At 37.0% G+C, this 18201-nt stretch overlaps 2 protein-coding genes across 2 annotated transcripts in view; both read right to left on the bottom strand.

Moving 5' to 3' along the window:
- LOC130429861 (uncharacterized) overlaps window positions 1-18201 on the bottom strand; it is a 38428-nt gene that overhangs the window by 17145 nt on the left and 3082 nt on the right. Inside the window, exons 4-13 of the mRNA XM_056758686.1 lie at window positions 17167-17460; window positions 16542-16850; window positions 15913-16230; window positions 14409-14705; window positions 13777-14085; window positions 11601-11696; window positions 11394-11468; window positions 6284-6604; window positions 4413-4706; window positions 3468-3773 (exon numbers count right to left, since the gene is read on the bottom strand). Of these exons, the coding sequence (XP_056614664.1) occupies window positions 3468-3773; window positions 4413-4706; window positions 6284-6604; window positions 11394-11468; window positions 11601-11696; window positions 13777-14085; window positions 14409-14705; window positions 15913-16230; window positions 16542-16850; window positions 17167-17460 (2619 nt within the window). The remainder of the gene's footprint in view (window positions 1-3467; window positions 3774-4412; window positions 4707-6283; window positions 6605-11393; window positions 11469-11600; window positions 11697-13776; window positions 14086-14408; window positions 14706-15912; window positions 16231-16541; window positions 16851-17166; window positions 17461-18201) is intronic.
- The window catches only part of LOC130429385 (uncharacterized), a 28155-nt gene continuing 27277 nt past the window's right edge, over window positions 17324-18201 (bottom strand). The window contains exon 7 of the mRNA XM_056757916.1: window positions 17324-17460. The gene's annotated coding sequence lies outside the window, so the exon portion shown is untranslated. The remainder of the gene's footprint in view (window positions 17461-18201) is intronic.

Raw genomic sequence — 18201 nt, 5'->3', positions numbered from 1 at the left:
TAAAAACTAACAACACTGAACAAAATAATAAACGCAACTCTTTTGTTTTTGTCCCCATTTTTCATGAGCTGAACTCAAAGATCGAAGACTTTTTCTACATACACAAAAGGCCTATTTCTCTCAAATATTGTTCACAAATCTGTCTAAATCTGTGTTAGTGAGCACTTCTCTCCTTTGCCGAGACAATCTATCAACCTCACATATCAAGATGCTGACTGAACGTGATTATTGCACAGGTGTGCTTTAGGCTGGCCACAATAAAAGGCCACTCTAAAATGTGCAGTTTTATCACACAGCACAATGCCACAGATATTGCAAGTTTTGAGAGAGCGTGCAATTGGCATGCTGACTGTAGGAATGTCGTAATGGACTTCAGTGGGCAAATGCTCCCATTCAATGGCGTCTGGCACTTTGGAGAGGTGTTCTCTTCACGGAAGAATCCCGGTTTTCACTGTACAGGGCAGATGGCAGACTGTTTGAATGGCGTTGTGTGGGTGAGCGGTTTGCTGATGTCAACGTTGTGGATTGAGTGGCCCATGGTAGCGGTGGGGTTATGGTATGGGCAGGAGCGTATGTTATGCACAGAGATACTGTGACGAGATCCTGAGGCCCCTTGTCGTGCCATTCATCCACAACCATCACCTCATGTTGCAGCATGATAATGCACGGCCCTATGTTGCAAGAATCTGTACACAAGTCCTGGAAGCTGAAAATCTCCCGGTTCTTGCATGGCCAGCATACTCACCGGGCATGTCAAACATTGAGCATGTTTGGGATGCTCTGGATCGGCGTATACGACAGCATGTTCCAGTTCCTGCCAACACCCAGCATCTTCGCACAGCCATTGAAGAGAAGTGGACCAACATTCCACAGGCCACAATCAACAATCAACAACCTGATCAACTCCATGTGATGGAGATGTGTTGCACTGTGTGAGGCAAATGGTGGTCACAACAGAAACTGACTGGTTTTCGAACCCACCCGGACCCATCAAATACAGTAAAACTGCACATATTAGAGTGGCCTTTTATTGTGTCAAGCCTAAGGCAGACCTGTGCAATAATCATGCGGTCCTATCAGCATCTTGATATGCCATACCTGTGAGGTGGATTATCTCAGCAAAGGAGAAGTGCTCACTAATACAGATTTAGACAGATTTGTGAACAATATGAGAGAAATAGGCCTTTTGTGCAAGTAGAAAAAGTCTTCGATCTTTGAATTCAGCTCATGAAAAATGGGGGCAAAAACAAAAGTGTTGCGTATATAATTTTGTTCAGTGTATATGAATATTTCTAAGGAAAGTCAGGAAACAAGTGAAATACGAACGACTCGGACCTGTGGACTCGGTAGGTGAACTAATAATTGATGTTTCTGTAGATGCAGCCTATATGGGCAAAATATGGAATGACTCGAGCATTAAGTCTCTAGAGTTGAGCTATACTCATTTTTGTTTCTTGTACAGATTGCAGAGATCATGGCTGTCGGGAAATAATTAAATAAATGTTTCTTATAACTTGTCCCTAACTCTTTCTCCGCCATAGAGGAGTAATCTCGATATTAAAAAAAAACGTTCCCCGCCAAAGACGAGTTTTTAGAGCAATCGGTGTTTGTAGTGTTGTACAGCAGGTGGCACTGTTACACACCTTGTGGAAAAGTACAGAATCTCTGAACCTAGAACGTTTATCTTTTCGGTTTTTAATCATTGTTCTGAGTGTAATCTGGGCGGAATCTTTCAAATCAAAATCAAATCACTTTTATTGTCACTACCATATGCACAAGTGCAACAGTAGGTGAAAAGTTTATCTGCAATTCCAGCCAATATAGCAGTTCTAACAATTACAGGACATTAAATAAAATAAACATCTGTACAAAAACACAGTTCTGACATTGTCATTTGTTGTATGTAGAGGAAATGTCTAAAGTTTACAGAACTCTCTATACATGTAACTACATAGTAGCAATATAATGTGTGAATAACGCAGGTGAGGTAGCAGAATAACAGAATGTGCTGTCAGTTATTGGTAGTCCAGTTTAAATATAATATGAGATGGGTTATAAATGTGTTATGGGGTAAAGTGCAGTGCTTATTGACAGATGTGAAAAAGTGTTGAAGAATCTGACAGCTCGTGGAAAGAAGCTGTCGAGTAGTCTGCTGGTGCGAGTTTTTAGGGTGCATTATCACTTCCCTGATGGAAGCAGTGTGAGTGGGCTGTGTCTAGGGTGTCTGGAGTCTCTGATGATCCTCCTTGCTTTTTTCACAAATCCTCTGTTGTAGAGGTCTTGCACAATCTTGACGATGTGCTTGGCAGCTCGTACTACTCTCTGCAGGGCTTTGCGGTTGAGAGCGGTGCTAAAGCTGTACCAGGCAGTGATGCAGCCAGTTAGGATGCTCTCAATACTGCTAGTGTAGAACCGTGTGAGGATGTGGTGGTTCATGTCAAACTTCCTCCGCAGTCTCATGCTATCAGGTGATACAAGATGGCACAGAGTATAGCTGCTGCGTGGCGAGCTCTGAACCAAGCTTTTTGTCGACTTTTCTTGTATTGTTTGTACTGGATGCTGTCTGCCTTATTGACTACGACAGACAAACCTGGATATAGGTTCTAAAGTGGCATATCGGAAACCGGACTTTAAATTCATCAATAACGACCCGCTGTTTACAAACACTCAAGCGGAGCCCTTCGTCTGGACAGCCCAGCCTTAACTGAATCTTTGACAAAAAAAAATGATCTCGGCTGTTTAATCAAAGTTATGCATTTTTGAGGAAAACTTCCCACATCTGAGTCATAAAAAAAGAATAAATGAAGAAAGAAGAATACTGTTACTTTTGTTTACAAGCAGCTGTTCTTTCATTGTACATATTGTTTGTCGTCCATATATTCGTTACAGAAAATGTATTGTGAGCCATTACAGTTTGGTGAAAATGTAAAAAAAACGCTGCCGGCGGCTGGCAAAAAAAAAAAAAAAGCAGGCGGGGAAAGAGCATATTTCTTATAAATCTGATCAAAACATAAACAAATTTTATGAGGTAATTTGGCTATCAACATGCAACATTAATTTAACTGAACGAGATTCAAACATCCGAATCACGAAAATGACTCGAACTTCCCATAACTGTATGCGTGTTACACTCCTCAATACATAAAGTTATTTGTCACACAGTTTACAGCACGCATGTGTTTAAACGGCCACAAAGACCTCTTTCAACATGTTGACAGGATATAGATATATTATTATTGGTATTTTTATTAAGAGAAACAACAGATTCTATCATCAAATATTGAATGTGGTTGAAAATATCTTAATCTGGACAATGTCAACATGATTTTAGCAAAATATTTTAAAGTCTGAACAGGAATAAACTGAAATATGATACAAACACATTTTGTTTTAAATGGAAACATCTGGTCATTACATCATCTCTCATCATCATGTCAGATATAAATCACTGAAACAAATCCACTCACCAGAGACGACAACCCTGTATGTTCTGTATGTTGTTCCTCTACTGCTGATGATCTGAGCTTTATAAACTCCAGAGAGTTCAGATGTGATGTTTGTGATGGTGAGATCTCCAGTCTTTGGGTTCATCGTCAGTCTGTCAGTGAATCTCTCATCAGTCGAGTCATATGAGGGTTTAGTCCCTACAGTCATTTCAGCTATGAGAGTTTCTTCATCTCCAAATCTCCACTGAATCACATCATCAGTCTGTATTTCAGTAACATCAGTCTTTAGAGTAACAAAACCTCCCAACATTACTGGTTTTATTCTCTCTTCATTTATAACAGCAGCACATAGAAGAGAAAAACACAGAAGAACATCCATCAGATCAAATGTGCTGAAGAACATACGGTTTATCATTTCACTCATCTGTAAATATACAATATATATAAACTTCTGAAACTTTCTATTGCTGTCTCACAGTTTCAGTTTACAAACGGATGAGAAAATATCAAACATTACACTACAAGTTAATGTTTTAGAAACTTTTATAAAAACAATGTGAACAAACTAATGATTTATTTGTGAAAGATAATATTTATAGATAATATCTACATGTTAATCTTCAGGACTCCTCACACATTTCTGAAATAGCTTCAGTGTCAATATCAACAAGAACTTCAAATACAAAACTCTTAAAAAGTTCTGACTAGCAAACAATACATTTTATTTATTTATTTTGTGTCGGTCAGAAACTCAAAGCTGTACAGAATCTCATCTGATTTCTGCTTGTTCTGGAATAGGATTCACTGTTAAGAATCACTCGTTTTTTACACATGTTTTTCATTTCTTCAGTCAGCTGAAGATCAAATCGTTTTCTAACATTACACGTAAGTTTAAAGCTGCTCTGAAATGAATCAGTTTATGAATGATTGTATCTGATATAATAATTCATATCTTGAGTTACTCACCACGGACGCAAACACTGAATATTCTGCATGAGATCTTTCCATCACTGTTGATCTGCTGTAATGTGTAGAGTCCAGCATCTCGGTGTCTGATGTCTGTGATGGTGAGATCTCCAGTGAGATGATTCATGTTCAGTCTGTCTTTGAATCTCTCATCAATGAATTTGGTCTCATTGTGGTCTCTGTTCTTTCCAGTTACCAGAATGGTTTCATCTTCAGAGATCCACTTGATCTTACTGTCTCTCTGTATTTTACTCTCAGTCTTTAGAGTGACAGATTCTCCTCCGTCAGTGATCACTGAAACACACAGAACACAAGAGTCAATGTGATAATATATTGTCAGAAACACACACAGCTGTGATGTGAGATCTTGTGTTTAAAGAGCTCATGAATGTTATTTTGTTTCCTTTAAGAGACGGTTCACTCAACAATGATCATGTGGTCTCTCCTCATTCACTCTTCTGTATTTACTCTGTGTATGTAAAAACCTCTCAATGACATCAGTCATCATCCCACACTAAACACCAGTAACACCAGTGATCATGAAGGTGTTTGACACTGGTCTCACATCAGATCCAGTCTTTGACTCACACCAGTCTGTACCTGCAGTATAAAGCTGCTGTTGTTCTTTTACTGATCCACATAAACAGTGTACTCGACTACTCGTGTCATATTGAGGAAATATAAGAGATCCATTTACTGTCATTTTTGTTTGTAATGATAAGCGGACAATATATGTGTGTGTTTGTAATAGTATTATAATTTAGCTCTTTCTTTCAATATGTTCACATGATATAGATTGTTAAAGGGGTCATATGACTAGGCAAAAATGAATATTATCATTTGTTTTAGATGTAATGTATTATATATATACGATTTAAGGTTAAAAAAACACGGAATTTTCGACATATCGTTCATGTTTGGGTCTTCTCTTTGCCCCACCACTCCGAAAGGAGCTGATTTTTTTACAAAGCTCATCGCTCTGAAAAGCGAGGTGTGCTATGATAGGCCAGTTAATCAGTGCGTTGTGATTGGTTGAATACTGCAAGCATTTCAAGGAAATGTAACACCTCATTCATATTCGAACATCAGTTTCCAAAGCAATTGTACTGACAGATGATAATATGTCTTCGGTACTTCCTTTTATCAATTCGAGCCCGAATCCGATACGGCAAATAAAGACACATCAACTTTGAACAGTGTTGAAAATAGAATGTAATCATTCGTTTTAAGTTGTCTCATCTTGTGGCGGTGTTAACAAAGAGTCATTCTTTTCGCAATGAAACACACAGCGTCTCTACGACATGGCTGCTGCGGTGACGATACAATGAGATTTACAAGTACACCCACTTTACTTGTGTTTTGATTTTGACGGTTTTAGTCAAGTCATTTTACGATATGACGTACATTCGCCGGGGTGTGGTTACACGAGGCTTTTCAGGCGAGTCTGGGTGAGCATTTGCTTTTAGATAGAATGCTTCTTTTGTTCCGACACTTTCATTTTTGCAATTTTATGTGTCTTATACCTAGATGGGCAACTTATAACACATCAAAGACACAGAAAAACATGTATTCGCGCAATTTGACCCCTTTAATGTCTTATTAATAGAAACAACAGATTTATAGAGATTCTACCATCAAATATTGAATGCGGTTGAAAACATCTTAATCTGAACATGATTTTAGCCAAAGAATTTAAAATCTGAACAGGAATAAACAAGATATGATGAACACATATATAGTAAATGGTAACTCTTTATGTCTAAAGTCAATACATTCTGACATGAAACAGAAGTTAAATGTTAAGAGTGTTAAGTGTTAAACTCTTCTGGTCATTACATCATCTCTCATCATCACGTCAGAAATCCACTCACCAGATATGACAACCCTGTATGTTCTGTATTCTGTTCCTCTACTGCTGATGATCTTTGCTCTATAAACTCCAGAGAGTTCAGATGTGATGTCTCTGATGGTGAGATCTCCAGTCCAAGGGTTCATCTTCAGTCTGTTTCTGAATCTCTCATCAGTCGAGTCATATGAGGGTTCAGTGTCTCCAGTCATTTCAGCTATGAGAGTTTCTTCATCTCCAAATCTCCACTGAATCACATCAACTCTCTGTATTCCAGTGTCTAGAGTAACAAAACCTCCCAACTCTACTGATGTGATTCTGTCTTCATTTTCTCTTCTATGTGCTGCTGTTATAAAACACAGAAGAACATCCATCAGATCAAATGTGCTGCAGAACATACGGTTTATGATTTCACTCATCAGTAAATATATAATATATATAAACTTCTGACACACAAGAGAGAAACTTTCTATAACGGTCTCATAGTTTACCGACTCGTGAGAAATCAATAAAACAACAACAGAAACTCAAGAAAAATAACATAACAAACGTTTGTTTAAGGGCTGTAGCTGTCGATTATTTTAGTAATTGAGTTTTCTAAGAATTATTTATTATTATTAGAGTATTCGGATAACAAGTACCTTTTCTTTATTAAAGAGCAATACTATACAAAAGAAAACAATGAACAACCAACTAATTTGTTTCATTTTAGGAAAAATTAACACATTTATTGCTGAAATTGCAAACATGAATATCTGTGAAAACGAAACTCATTTAGTAGATTCCATTGCAATATAATATTCAAAATTCAATACAATACAAATATATAAATAAGGAACATGAATAAAAATAGAAAGAATAATTTCAAAGGTAAACAACTCACTTCAGCTTATGAATGATGCATTCCCTGGGTTTACTTCACCTAAATTAGTTTACATTTAGAAAGTTCTATTTTTTTACTTTTAAATAGTGTAAAAATCTTTGTCCACCTAAAACTACTGTAGTTAACCAGACTTTTATTTTTGGCAGGTCTTCGGAAGACGCTTATTTGTGTAATAAAATGTTCATAAATAAACTCTCAGAGCAACTCTGTAGATGAAGTTCATGTGTTCATGTCCTCATAAGGCGCAGATGCGGAAAAATCCACGTGCATGTAGCACGTTAAACTGTGCTGTTCATTCACCTAGACACGCAGAACAGCCAGATGACCAGTTTAAACAACAGGATTCAGCATCCACAAGTCTGCATCTAGTGATTTGGACTCAATGCAGCCTGTGTCCTGAAATGTCATCCTACCCATCAGAATGTCCTACCAGGCATGCGCACATCAATATAACGTAATTTTTTTGCGTGTGAAATCATCCTACCTGTTAATTTTATATTTGTAGAACAATCTGAAGTGGAATTTTCATTGATAAATCATTCTACATATTTATTTCTTACTGGTAGGACAATTTGATAGGGTATTGCGGTGTAAATTCATCCTACATGTTTATTTTATACGTTAGGATAGTCTGATAGGGTATTTACGGTCTAAGCTTTTTTTTAAGCAGCTAGGACTATGGGGGAATTTTGCATTGTAAAATCATTCTACCCGTTTATTTGTCGATGTGGTTTAGATTATATTAAATTGTGCCTGCAGTAGGAAAATCTGACAGTTTGGGACAATTCAACAGAACACAAGACAAGTTTCACTTGCAAAATAGACTAAAACTAAGTAAAATAGCGGTGCGCCATAATGTCCGGAAACAAGCACAACGACAAAAGCACTTCACACAAAACAAGCGGCTCTGTTTAATGCAATTGTCAAACTGTATCGCATGCATGCTAAACTGGTAAATACATAAAGTTATACGTCGCACAGTTTACAGCCCTGTTAGGCACGCATGTGTTTTTAACAGCCACAAAGACCCATTTCAGCCTTTGGACATAATATGTACTGTGACACGCTCTTGTCAGAAAGGATAAACTTTGCCGGCTAAAGTCCTAAAAGTTTGGTTTAAAGAGAAGGATCATACCAAGCACAATGTTCTCTCACCATTCTAACATGCCTACTCACACACAAACTGTTTGTCGTAGTCTTGTCATATATTTTTCTATAATTTATTCTGCAGGGTCTTCTGTGTTTATAAAACCTGTACTGAGTTTAGTGGGCTGTGCGTCACTAATAATGGTCCGTGGGGAAACGCGGTTTGTACTGAAGTTAAATGGATTAAACAAGGCATTGAGGCAAACAATTTGCTCACAAGAGGTGTGTGTAGTTTGCCATTATTCTTTGCAGTCTTAAATATCTCTTGGAATATTATTATTATTTAGGGATGCACCGAATGTTCGGCCACCGAAATTGCAAAAGATGCATGTTCTGTGAATATGTGAAAAGGACGAATATATTTAACCGAACATGACTCGTGATACGATCAAGAGTGACACGCCTGCACTTTATTACTTAAACATTTTGCCAGTGTGTTATGGAAGGTGAAACCTGCCAAATTTAAATTAATAACCAGATTAACAATTTCATAATACACAACTGCTTGCACAATATGTGCCATTTTTACACTGGCATTTTTACATTTGTGTTTATAAAGCATATACCTTTTAATTTTTTTGGAGAATGACCGATCGTTTCGGTAGATAAGACCTTTATTCATTGTCTGGTATCATTTGAAGCTGCATTGAAACTGCCATTTTGACATTCAACCGTTTGGAGTCCATTGAAGTCCACTACATGGAGAAAAATCCTGGAATGTTTTCATCAAAATCCTTCCTTTATTCTGAAAGTGAACTACTTCTTTGACCTCAAACCAAACATTATGATAGATACTATAGTGCTGAGAGAGATTGCTTTGTTTATGTTTTCTTAAAAGCAGTCACAATGTAATAATGAAAGCGTGCTCCGGTGCGGATGGTATACAGTATGAGCGCAGGCAAGCCGGGGAATGACAACATTGCCCTCCGGAACGGTTCAGGGAACGCTATAGATGCAGGACTCTCTAATGCTTTAGTTTGTTTGTCTGTTCAGACGTCAGTTAACTTCTCAGAGATGAATACCACAATGCAACTTTTCGGTTATGCACCTGGCACAGTAGGTCGTAATCATTACAAAGAGCTAGACCAAGTGCTTAACAAGGTCTACACACGTTCATTTAAATAAACAGATATGACGTTTTTGTGGCCGTTCCAAGAAATGAAGACATTCATCCACACTCACTGATTAACAAGTAATTTGCATGACATTGAAAATTAAATAAATATCTAAAATAAAATAAAATCAAACTTCAAGTTTTATTTTGGATTGTGTCAGTATTATTGTGTGAGCATTACTAAAAACCTTTATACAATTGTTTTTGCAATTTCTTTTTCACATTTGCCTTTTCATTTTTTATATTGGCAGTTTGAAAATGTCGAATGAAATGTCAAATCAACAACTGCATTTTCTTTTTCAATTTGACAGGGACAAAGCATTGTCAGTGTAAAACTGAAAATATAATAATTTTATTTTTATTTTTGGCAAATATTGTGCAGGCAGTTGTGTAAAATGAAATTGTTAATCTGGTTTTCATTTTCATCGACAAATGTCACATTAAAGAGGGGGCTCTTGATTTGCTGGAGGAAATGGGAGCTGTCCTAACACTATTGGAAAATGTTCCTGACTGATATAATTCCCTGTCCATTCAAAATCACTTTACAGCTTGTGCCATTATTCATATTTTGCACAGATTGCACATTGTTCTAACTAGATCACTGTAAACTGTCCAAGTTGTTACTGTACAAAGCACAGTAAACTACTCTATAAAAATATCATTGCACTACTGTTATTAGCATAGAATACATTCTAACAATACTTTGCACACTCATCCAAATGTACTTATTACCACTTTTCTAACGTTGCTGCTTTTCATAATGTGTATTTTTAATCCTACATTGCTCTGTTCATAATGTATATACAATCTCTGCATTGCACTTCTATTTATATTCTGTATATACTCTGATCAATACTGCACTTTTATGTATATATAACACCATACTCTTGCACTTTTGGTTAGATGCCAACTGCATTTCATTAGCTCTGTACTTGTACTCTGCATAATGACAATAGAGTTGAATCTAATCTAATTATGTCAGTAAGGCCTCTTTGCGTTATTGTTAACATGTCGCGAATACGAAGTATCCCGCTCGCTGGTGTTCGAAAAATGATAGTGGTGAACAAATAGGAGAAATAAAGTTGAAATCTTACAGCTATAATTCTAAAACTAACCAACTACTTCTGATCACTTTCGTATAAAACATCCGTGCCCGAGGAAATTCCCGGTAGCAGCAGCAATATTTCGCATCACCCGCCGTCACAGATCAATGTGCTTTACAGCAAACCAGTTAGAAAGTAAGGATTTTATAAATGTTTGCTTTGCACCTTTAGATGAAAACGGAAGTAATAGTAGGCTATGGTGCACAATGAAATATTTGCGCCGGCTTTTACATCAGACAGCACATCTGATCTGTAACAAATGCGAGGGAGGGGAGAGGGCACCTTCTCAAAGTTAAATTTTATTAAGTTTTGTTTGCGAGAGAGCTGTCATCTTTTTTGATAGGAGTTTGGAGGAGAGACGTGAACTGATATGGTGTCAGTCAGCATCCGTCAGAATTCGTTGTTTTTGTTTTAATTTACTTTGTTTTGCTCAATTTTATATGAAGTTGTATTGAATTTTATTAAAAAGCAAGACAAATTATAAAATGCACACTTTGACTTATCAGTTTGTGCAATAGTGAAAATAATGGCTTAATAAATAGAAGAAATGCAAAAAAACATGTTCGGTACGATATTATCCAGCTTTCGGCCAAGTGTTTAACTGCATGAAGAATTTTAACATGCCAAGAATTTTCGTTTTGGTGCATCCCTACTATTATTGGTTTCTGTGATATGTTACAAATTAAATTACATACTAGCTTTCACATGATAAAATTAACCATTTAAATAACTCCATTCGTATGAACTACTCAGGACAGTTTTGACACATGTTTATGTCTAACAGGAGAGTTTTTATTGTTTACAGAAACTTCAGGACTAAAATCTCACTGTTAATTCTAAAATACACAGTTTTTCATTATGAAATTGTAAATAAATTTCGATTTGTTACCTGATCTCTGTTTGTTCAGTTCCGTTTCATAATCAGTCACTGTTTCATAATCAGTGTCTGTTTCATCATCATTGTCTGTTTGAACAAACATTTAGTTCATTAGAAATTCAGCATCTGCAAAAATCCCAAATGTCTCACAGAAACAGTAATCACTTTGATCAGCTGACAAATGTCACTTTTAAGAGAAGTGTTGAAAAGCAAACAAACCTAAAAATAGATTTTGAAAGTCACAATGTGGCGGAAATTCAAATCTGTCCGGAAACCAAATCAAGTTCGGCTCGTCCAGATGTAGAAAATGTTCATCTGTTAAAAATCACACACACAATTGAACACATGTTAGTTTGAACACAATCATATCTTTAGTCAGCGCAAAAATCACTTGGTTTTATAACATCACACATAAGTTTGTAAAGTTCATTTGAAATGAAGCCGTTTATTGTGAAGCACTGCAGTAATAAACAAGACTTGATTTATGAACAGTGTGAATATCAGACTAAAGTCACTTTATCAACTAATGGAGAGAATTATGCATTTAATGCTTGCTCTGTTTAATTAAAAGGTCATTTTTTTCTTTTCATTGTATTTTTAATGAAATTTCTTACAAAATTAACACAACAAACCAACACAACACAAAACAGCTTTCACTAAAATTCAGATTAATTTAATAAGATCATGTTTCTTTCAGATCATAAATAGTTTAATGTTGATATTAGATGAAGTGAATTATTATATCAGAAATTGCATTTTTATAGCAGCTATTCAAATTTCTTCTGGTATAAAATCTCAGATTTAAGTATATGTTAAGATCAAACAATTTTGGCTCAGATTGAGTGTACATGTAAACCAACTCCGTTGCTAAACAAGTGTAAAGATAATCTTATTTATTTAACTAATAATCTAGTACAGGGGCGTTTTCCTGGACAGGGATTATTTTAAGAAAGGACTAGGTTGATTAGCTGTAAATCTCTCAACATTATGTTGAACCGACAGATGGGGTTCCCCCTCGAGAACCTATCAACTCCGACTAACTTAGAAAAGGCTAATGAAATTGGTGAATGAAATTTGCATGCCGGGCTCCGTCCCCGGAGATCCGGGTATAAAAGGGAGACGGCGTGCAGTATTCATTCGCCTTTTGTTCTTCGGAGCCCTCACACATGACTAACAAATCTCTAGAATCTACTAGACTGCTACAACACTGCTGGATCTATGATGAGGTCTATCGGATTGTCCCTTCCTGCTGTGGGCCAAGCTGCCTCCTCTCTCAACGCCATGGGCAACCGGCAGGTCCACCAGGCCAAGGCGTTGAAAGAGCTCCACGAGGGTAAGACCGACGGGCGATGTCCATACTCATGGAGCAGGAGAGGCATCTCTGGCTCAACCTGGTGCAGATGCGTGACGCCGATAAAGTCCGCTTTCTTGACGCACCCATCGCGCAAGGTGGGCTGATCACAGGCACTGTCAAGGACTTCTCACAACAGTTCTCGACGGTGAAGAAGCAGACGGAGGTGATCAGCCATATCATATCTCGCCACGACTCGGCTGCCTACAGGACTATGTGATCCCGTGCGGCAGCCCTCTCTGACGGCAGCTCCGGTGCTCCCTCATCGGCCCCCTGGAAGAGGACCAGAAGCGACACTGATAGGAAGACCCAAGGGAGATTAACATCATTGGGGCCCGACCCCAGCCATAACATCGTTGGTTGGTCGATCTGGGACGGTTCCTGCCCCGTCATAATACCAGATAGGCCCCATCGGGGGCCTAGTGCCCACATTCTCACAAAAAGACTTTCCAATCTATCTGGGTGTTTCATACAGCCCCTCTCACCCTCTACACAACGGTGTTTGGCAACCCGACGTTGCGTCATGGCGAGGCCCAATGTCGAGCATACACTGCAGCCCTCAGCACTATCAAAACGATAACGCCTTGACCTGCGACTCCAGGCAGGAAAACCAACATAGCTGATTTCCTCACTGAGGGCCTCCCCACGGCTAGGAAGTTTCACTTCCAGCCATCGAACCACCCTGATGAAGCAGATCGTGGGATCCTGGGAGCTTGGCTCAAGATTTCCATACCGTCACGGTGGCTACGGGAAACGATCTGTCTTAGCTATGCGATTCATTTCGCCAGAATTACTTTTGGTGTGGGCACCTTGGCACCATCCTAAGAATGCCCAACCACAACTAGCTCATCTTTCAACATGTTGACAGGATATAGATTGTTAATATTATTAATATGAATAGAAATAACAGATTTAAAGATATTTTATAATCAAATAAATTAAATAAGATATTATTAACACATTTTTTTATAATGGAAACTTCTGGTCATTACATCATCTCTCATCATCATGTCAGATATAAAACACTAAAACAATTCCACTCACCAGAGATGTTAACCCTGTATGTTCTGTATTCTGTTCCTCTACTGTTGCTGATGATCTTTGCTCTATAAACTCCAGAGAGTTCAGTTGTGATGTCTGTGATGGTGAGATCTCCAGTCTCTTGGTCCAGCTTCAGTCTGTTTCTGAATCTCTCATCAGTCGAGTCATATGAGGATTTAGTCCCTACAGTCATTTCAGCTATGAGAGTTTCTTCATCTCCAAATCTCCACTGAATCACATCATCAGTCTGTATTTCAGTAACATCAGTCTTTAGAGTAACAAAACCTCCCAACATTACTGTTATAATCCTCTCTTCATTTATAACAGCAGCACATAGAAGAGAAAAACACAGAAGAACATCCATCAGATCAAATGTGCTGAAGAACATACAGCTTATGATTTTACTCATCTGTAAATATACAATTTATATAAACATCATCAGAAACTCAAGAAATAACATCATAAGATACTTACAATACACTTGAAATTATTTTATAAACTTTTATAAAAACAATGTGAACAAAAAAATATTCATTTGTGAAAGATATTATTTACAGAAATATCTACTGCTCTGAACTGAATCAGTTTATGAAAGATTGTATCTGATATAATAATTCATATCTTGAGTTACTCACCACGAACACAAACCCTGAATATTCTGCATGAGATCTTTCCATCACTGTTGATCTGCTGTAATGTGTAAAGTCCATCATCTGTCTGTTTGATGTCTCTGATGGTGAGATCTCCAGTCTCATGATTCATCTTCAGTCTGTCTCTGAATCTCCAAACATGTTTATATTTGGTCTCTTTGTCATCTCCATTCTTTCCAGTGACCAGAATGGTTTTATCTTCAGAGATCCACTTGATCTCACTGTCTCTCTGTATTTCACTCTCAGTCTTTAGAGTGACAGATTCTCCCTTGTATGTGATCACTGAAACACACAGAACACAAGAGTCAATGTGATAATATATTGTCAGAAACACACACAGCTGTGATGTGAGATCTTGTGTTTAAAGAGCTCATGAATGTTATTTTGTTTCCTTTAAGAGACGGTTCACTCGACAATGATCATGTGGTCTCTCCTCATTCACTCTTGTGTATTTACTCTGTGAGTGTAAAAACCTCTCAATGACATCAGTCATCATCCCACACTAAACACCAGTTACACCAGTGATCATGAAGGTGTTTGACACTGGTCTCACATCAGATCCAGTCTTTGACTCACACCAGTCTGTACCTGCAGTATAAAGCTGCTGGTGTTCTTTTACTGATCCACATCAACAGTGTGCTCGACTACTTGTGTCATATTGGGGAAATATAAGAGATCCACTTTCTGTCATTTGTGTTTGTAATGATAAGCGGACAATATATGTTTGTTTTTGTAATAGTCGAAAACTGTAGCTCTCTCATTCAACATGTTCACATGATATAGATTGTTGATATCATTACATTTATAAAGATTTATAGTAAGGTTACATAGATTAAAATTAAAAATCTTTAAAGCCTTAAACCTATGTTATGATCTGCTCTACTGCTGTGGATATGTGACCATTGTACCAATCGCACTGAGATATTTCAAATGATACCAAATATGCATATGAAGATTCTATATTCATATAAGATCTGGTATTTGTCAAATCCAGTTCATGGGTGAGCTTTGAATTGCTCTGAGTTCAGTTGGAGAGAGATGAGAGGGGGAGAAGAGAATGGATGTAAAGGTGTGAGTTGGTAATCATCATTCATTGTTATACGCTGTCTAAGATGGAGATGAAAACCCTGTGAGGAGTTCAATGTCTTGGATGATGTTCTGTGTTTCTCGGGATGTGGTGCCCTTTTGGTGTGGACACCTTGGCACCAGTGTTACAATGCCCAACCACAACTAGCTCATCTTTCAACATGTTGACAGGATGTAGATTGTTAATATTATTAATATTAATAGAAATAATGGATTTAAAAATATGTTATTATCAAATACTAAAATCTGGATGAAGACAATGCTTTTATCCAAATAATTTTAAATCTGAACAGGAATAAAACAATATATAGTTTACACATTTTGTTTTAAATGGAAACTTTTGGTCATTTCAACATCTCTCATCATCATGTCAGATATAAAACACTAAAACAAATCCACTCACTTGAGATGACAACCCTGTATTTCCTATATTCTGTTCCTCTACTGCTGATGATCTGAGCTTTATAAACTCCATAGAGTTCAGATGTGATGTTTGTGATGGTGAGATCTCCAGTCTCTTGGTTCATCTTCAGTCTGTTTCTGAATCTCTCATCATTCGAGTCATATGAGGGTTCAGTCCCTACAGTCATTTCAGCTATGAGAGTTTCTTCATCTCCAAATCTCCACTGAATCACATCATCAGTCTGTATTTCAGTAACATCAGTCTTTAAAGTAACAAAACCTCCAGACATTACTGATTTTATCCTCTCCTCTTTTATAACTGTAGCACATAGAAGAGATAAACACAGAAGAACATCCATCAGATCAAATGTGCTGAAGAACATACGGTTTATGATTTCACTCATCTGTAAATATACAATTTATGTAAACATCATCAGAAACTCAAGAAATAACATCATAAGATACTTACAATACACTTGAAATTATATTATAAACTTTTATAAAAACAATGTGAACAAAAAATTATTCATTTGTGAAAGATATTATTTACAGAAATATCTACTGCTCTGAACTGAATCAGTTTATGAAAGATTGTATCTGATATAATAATTCATATCTTGAGTTACTCACCACGAACACAAACCCTGAATATTCTGCATGAGATCTTTCCATCACTGTTGATCTGCTGTAATGTGTAAAGTCCATCATCTCTCTGTGTGATGTGTGTGATGGTGAGATCTCCAGTCTCTTGGACCAGCATCAGTCTGTTTCTGAATCTCTCATCAGTCGAGTCATATGAGGGTTTAGTCCCTACAGTCATTTCAGCTATGAGAGTTTCTTCATCTCCAAATCTCCACTGAATCACATCATCAGTCTGTATTCCAGTAACATCAATCTTTAAAGTAACAGAACCTCCCAACATTACTGTTACAATCCTCTCTTCATTTACAACAGCAGCACATAGAAGAGAAAAACACAGAAGAACATCCATCAGATCAGATGTGCTGAAGAACATACGGTTTATCATTTCACTCATCTGGAAATATACAATTTATGTAAACATTATCAGAGACTCAAGAAATAATATCATAAGACCCTTACAATACAAGTGAAATTATTTTATAAACTTTTATATGTGTAAACAATATATTTATCTGGTATAAGATATTATATGTAGAAATATCAACTGCTATGAAATGAATCAGTTTATGAATGATTGTATCTGATATAATAATTAATATCTTGAGTTACTCACCTTTGATCCAAACACTGAATATTCTGTATGAGATCTTTCCATCACTGTTGATCTGCTGTAATGTGTAAAGTCCAGCATCTCGGTGTCTGATGTCTGTGATGGTGAGATCTCCAGTGTGATGATTCATCTTCAGTCTGTCTTTGAATCTCTCATCAATAAATTTGGTCTCTTTGTCATCTCCACTCTTTCCAGTTACCAGAATGGTTTTATCTTCAGAGGTCCACTTGATCTCACTGCCTCTCTGTATTTTACTCTCAGTGTGTAGAGTGACAGATTCTCCTCCGTCAGCGATCACTGAAAAACACAGAAAACAAGAGTCAATGTGATAATATACTGTCAGAAACACACACAGCTGTGATGTGAGATCTTGTGGTTAAAGAGCTCATGAATGTTATTTTGTTTCCTTTAAGAGACGGTTCACTCAACAATGATCATGTGGTCTCTCCTCATTCACTCTTCTGTATTTACTCTGTGTATGTAAAAACCTCTCAACGACATCAGTCATCATCCCACTCTAAACACCAGTAACACCAGTGATCATGAAGGTGTTTGACACTGGTCTCACATCAGATCCAGTCTTTGACTCACACCAGTCTGTACCTGCAATATAAAGCTGCTGGTGTTCTTTTACTGATCCACATCAACAATGTGCTCGACTACTCGTGTCATATTGGGTATATATAAGAGATCCATTTACTGTCAACTTTGTCAGTAATGAGTGTTTGTAATAGTCTAATACTGTAGCTCTCTCTTACCACATGTTAACATGATAAAGATTGTTGATATTATTACATTTATAGTAAGGTTACGTGGATTAACACAAAACATGAAACAAATTATCTGCCGAGACAATATTCAACTATCTGTAACTTTTCAGTGCATTTTTTATTTATCTTATATGACCAAACAATGTTTTCTGAAACTCTTAATAATTAACAGAAAATAGAACAAATTATAAGCACCACTAAAGACCGAATATTTTGTTGGTATGTCTCCACAGTGCTTTTCACTTTTTCTGCCTTTTGGCTGTGAAAC

The sequence above is a fragment of the Triplophysa dalaica genome, chromosome 10 (assembly GCF_015846415.1).
Source record: "Triplophysa dalaica isolate WHDGS20190420 chromosome 10, ASM1584641v1, whole genome shotgun sequence".
NCBI classification, from domain to species: domain Eukaryota; kingdom Metazoa; phylum Chordata; class Actinopteri; order Cypriniformes; family Nemacheilidae; genus Triplophysa; species Triplophysa dalaica.
This window is presented reverse-complemented; position numbering and strand designations above follow the sequence as displayed.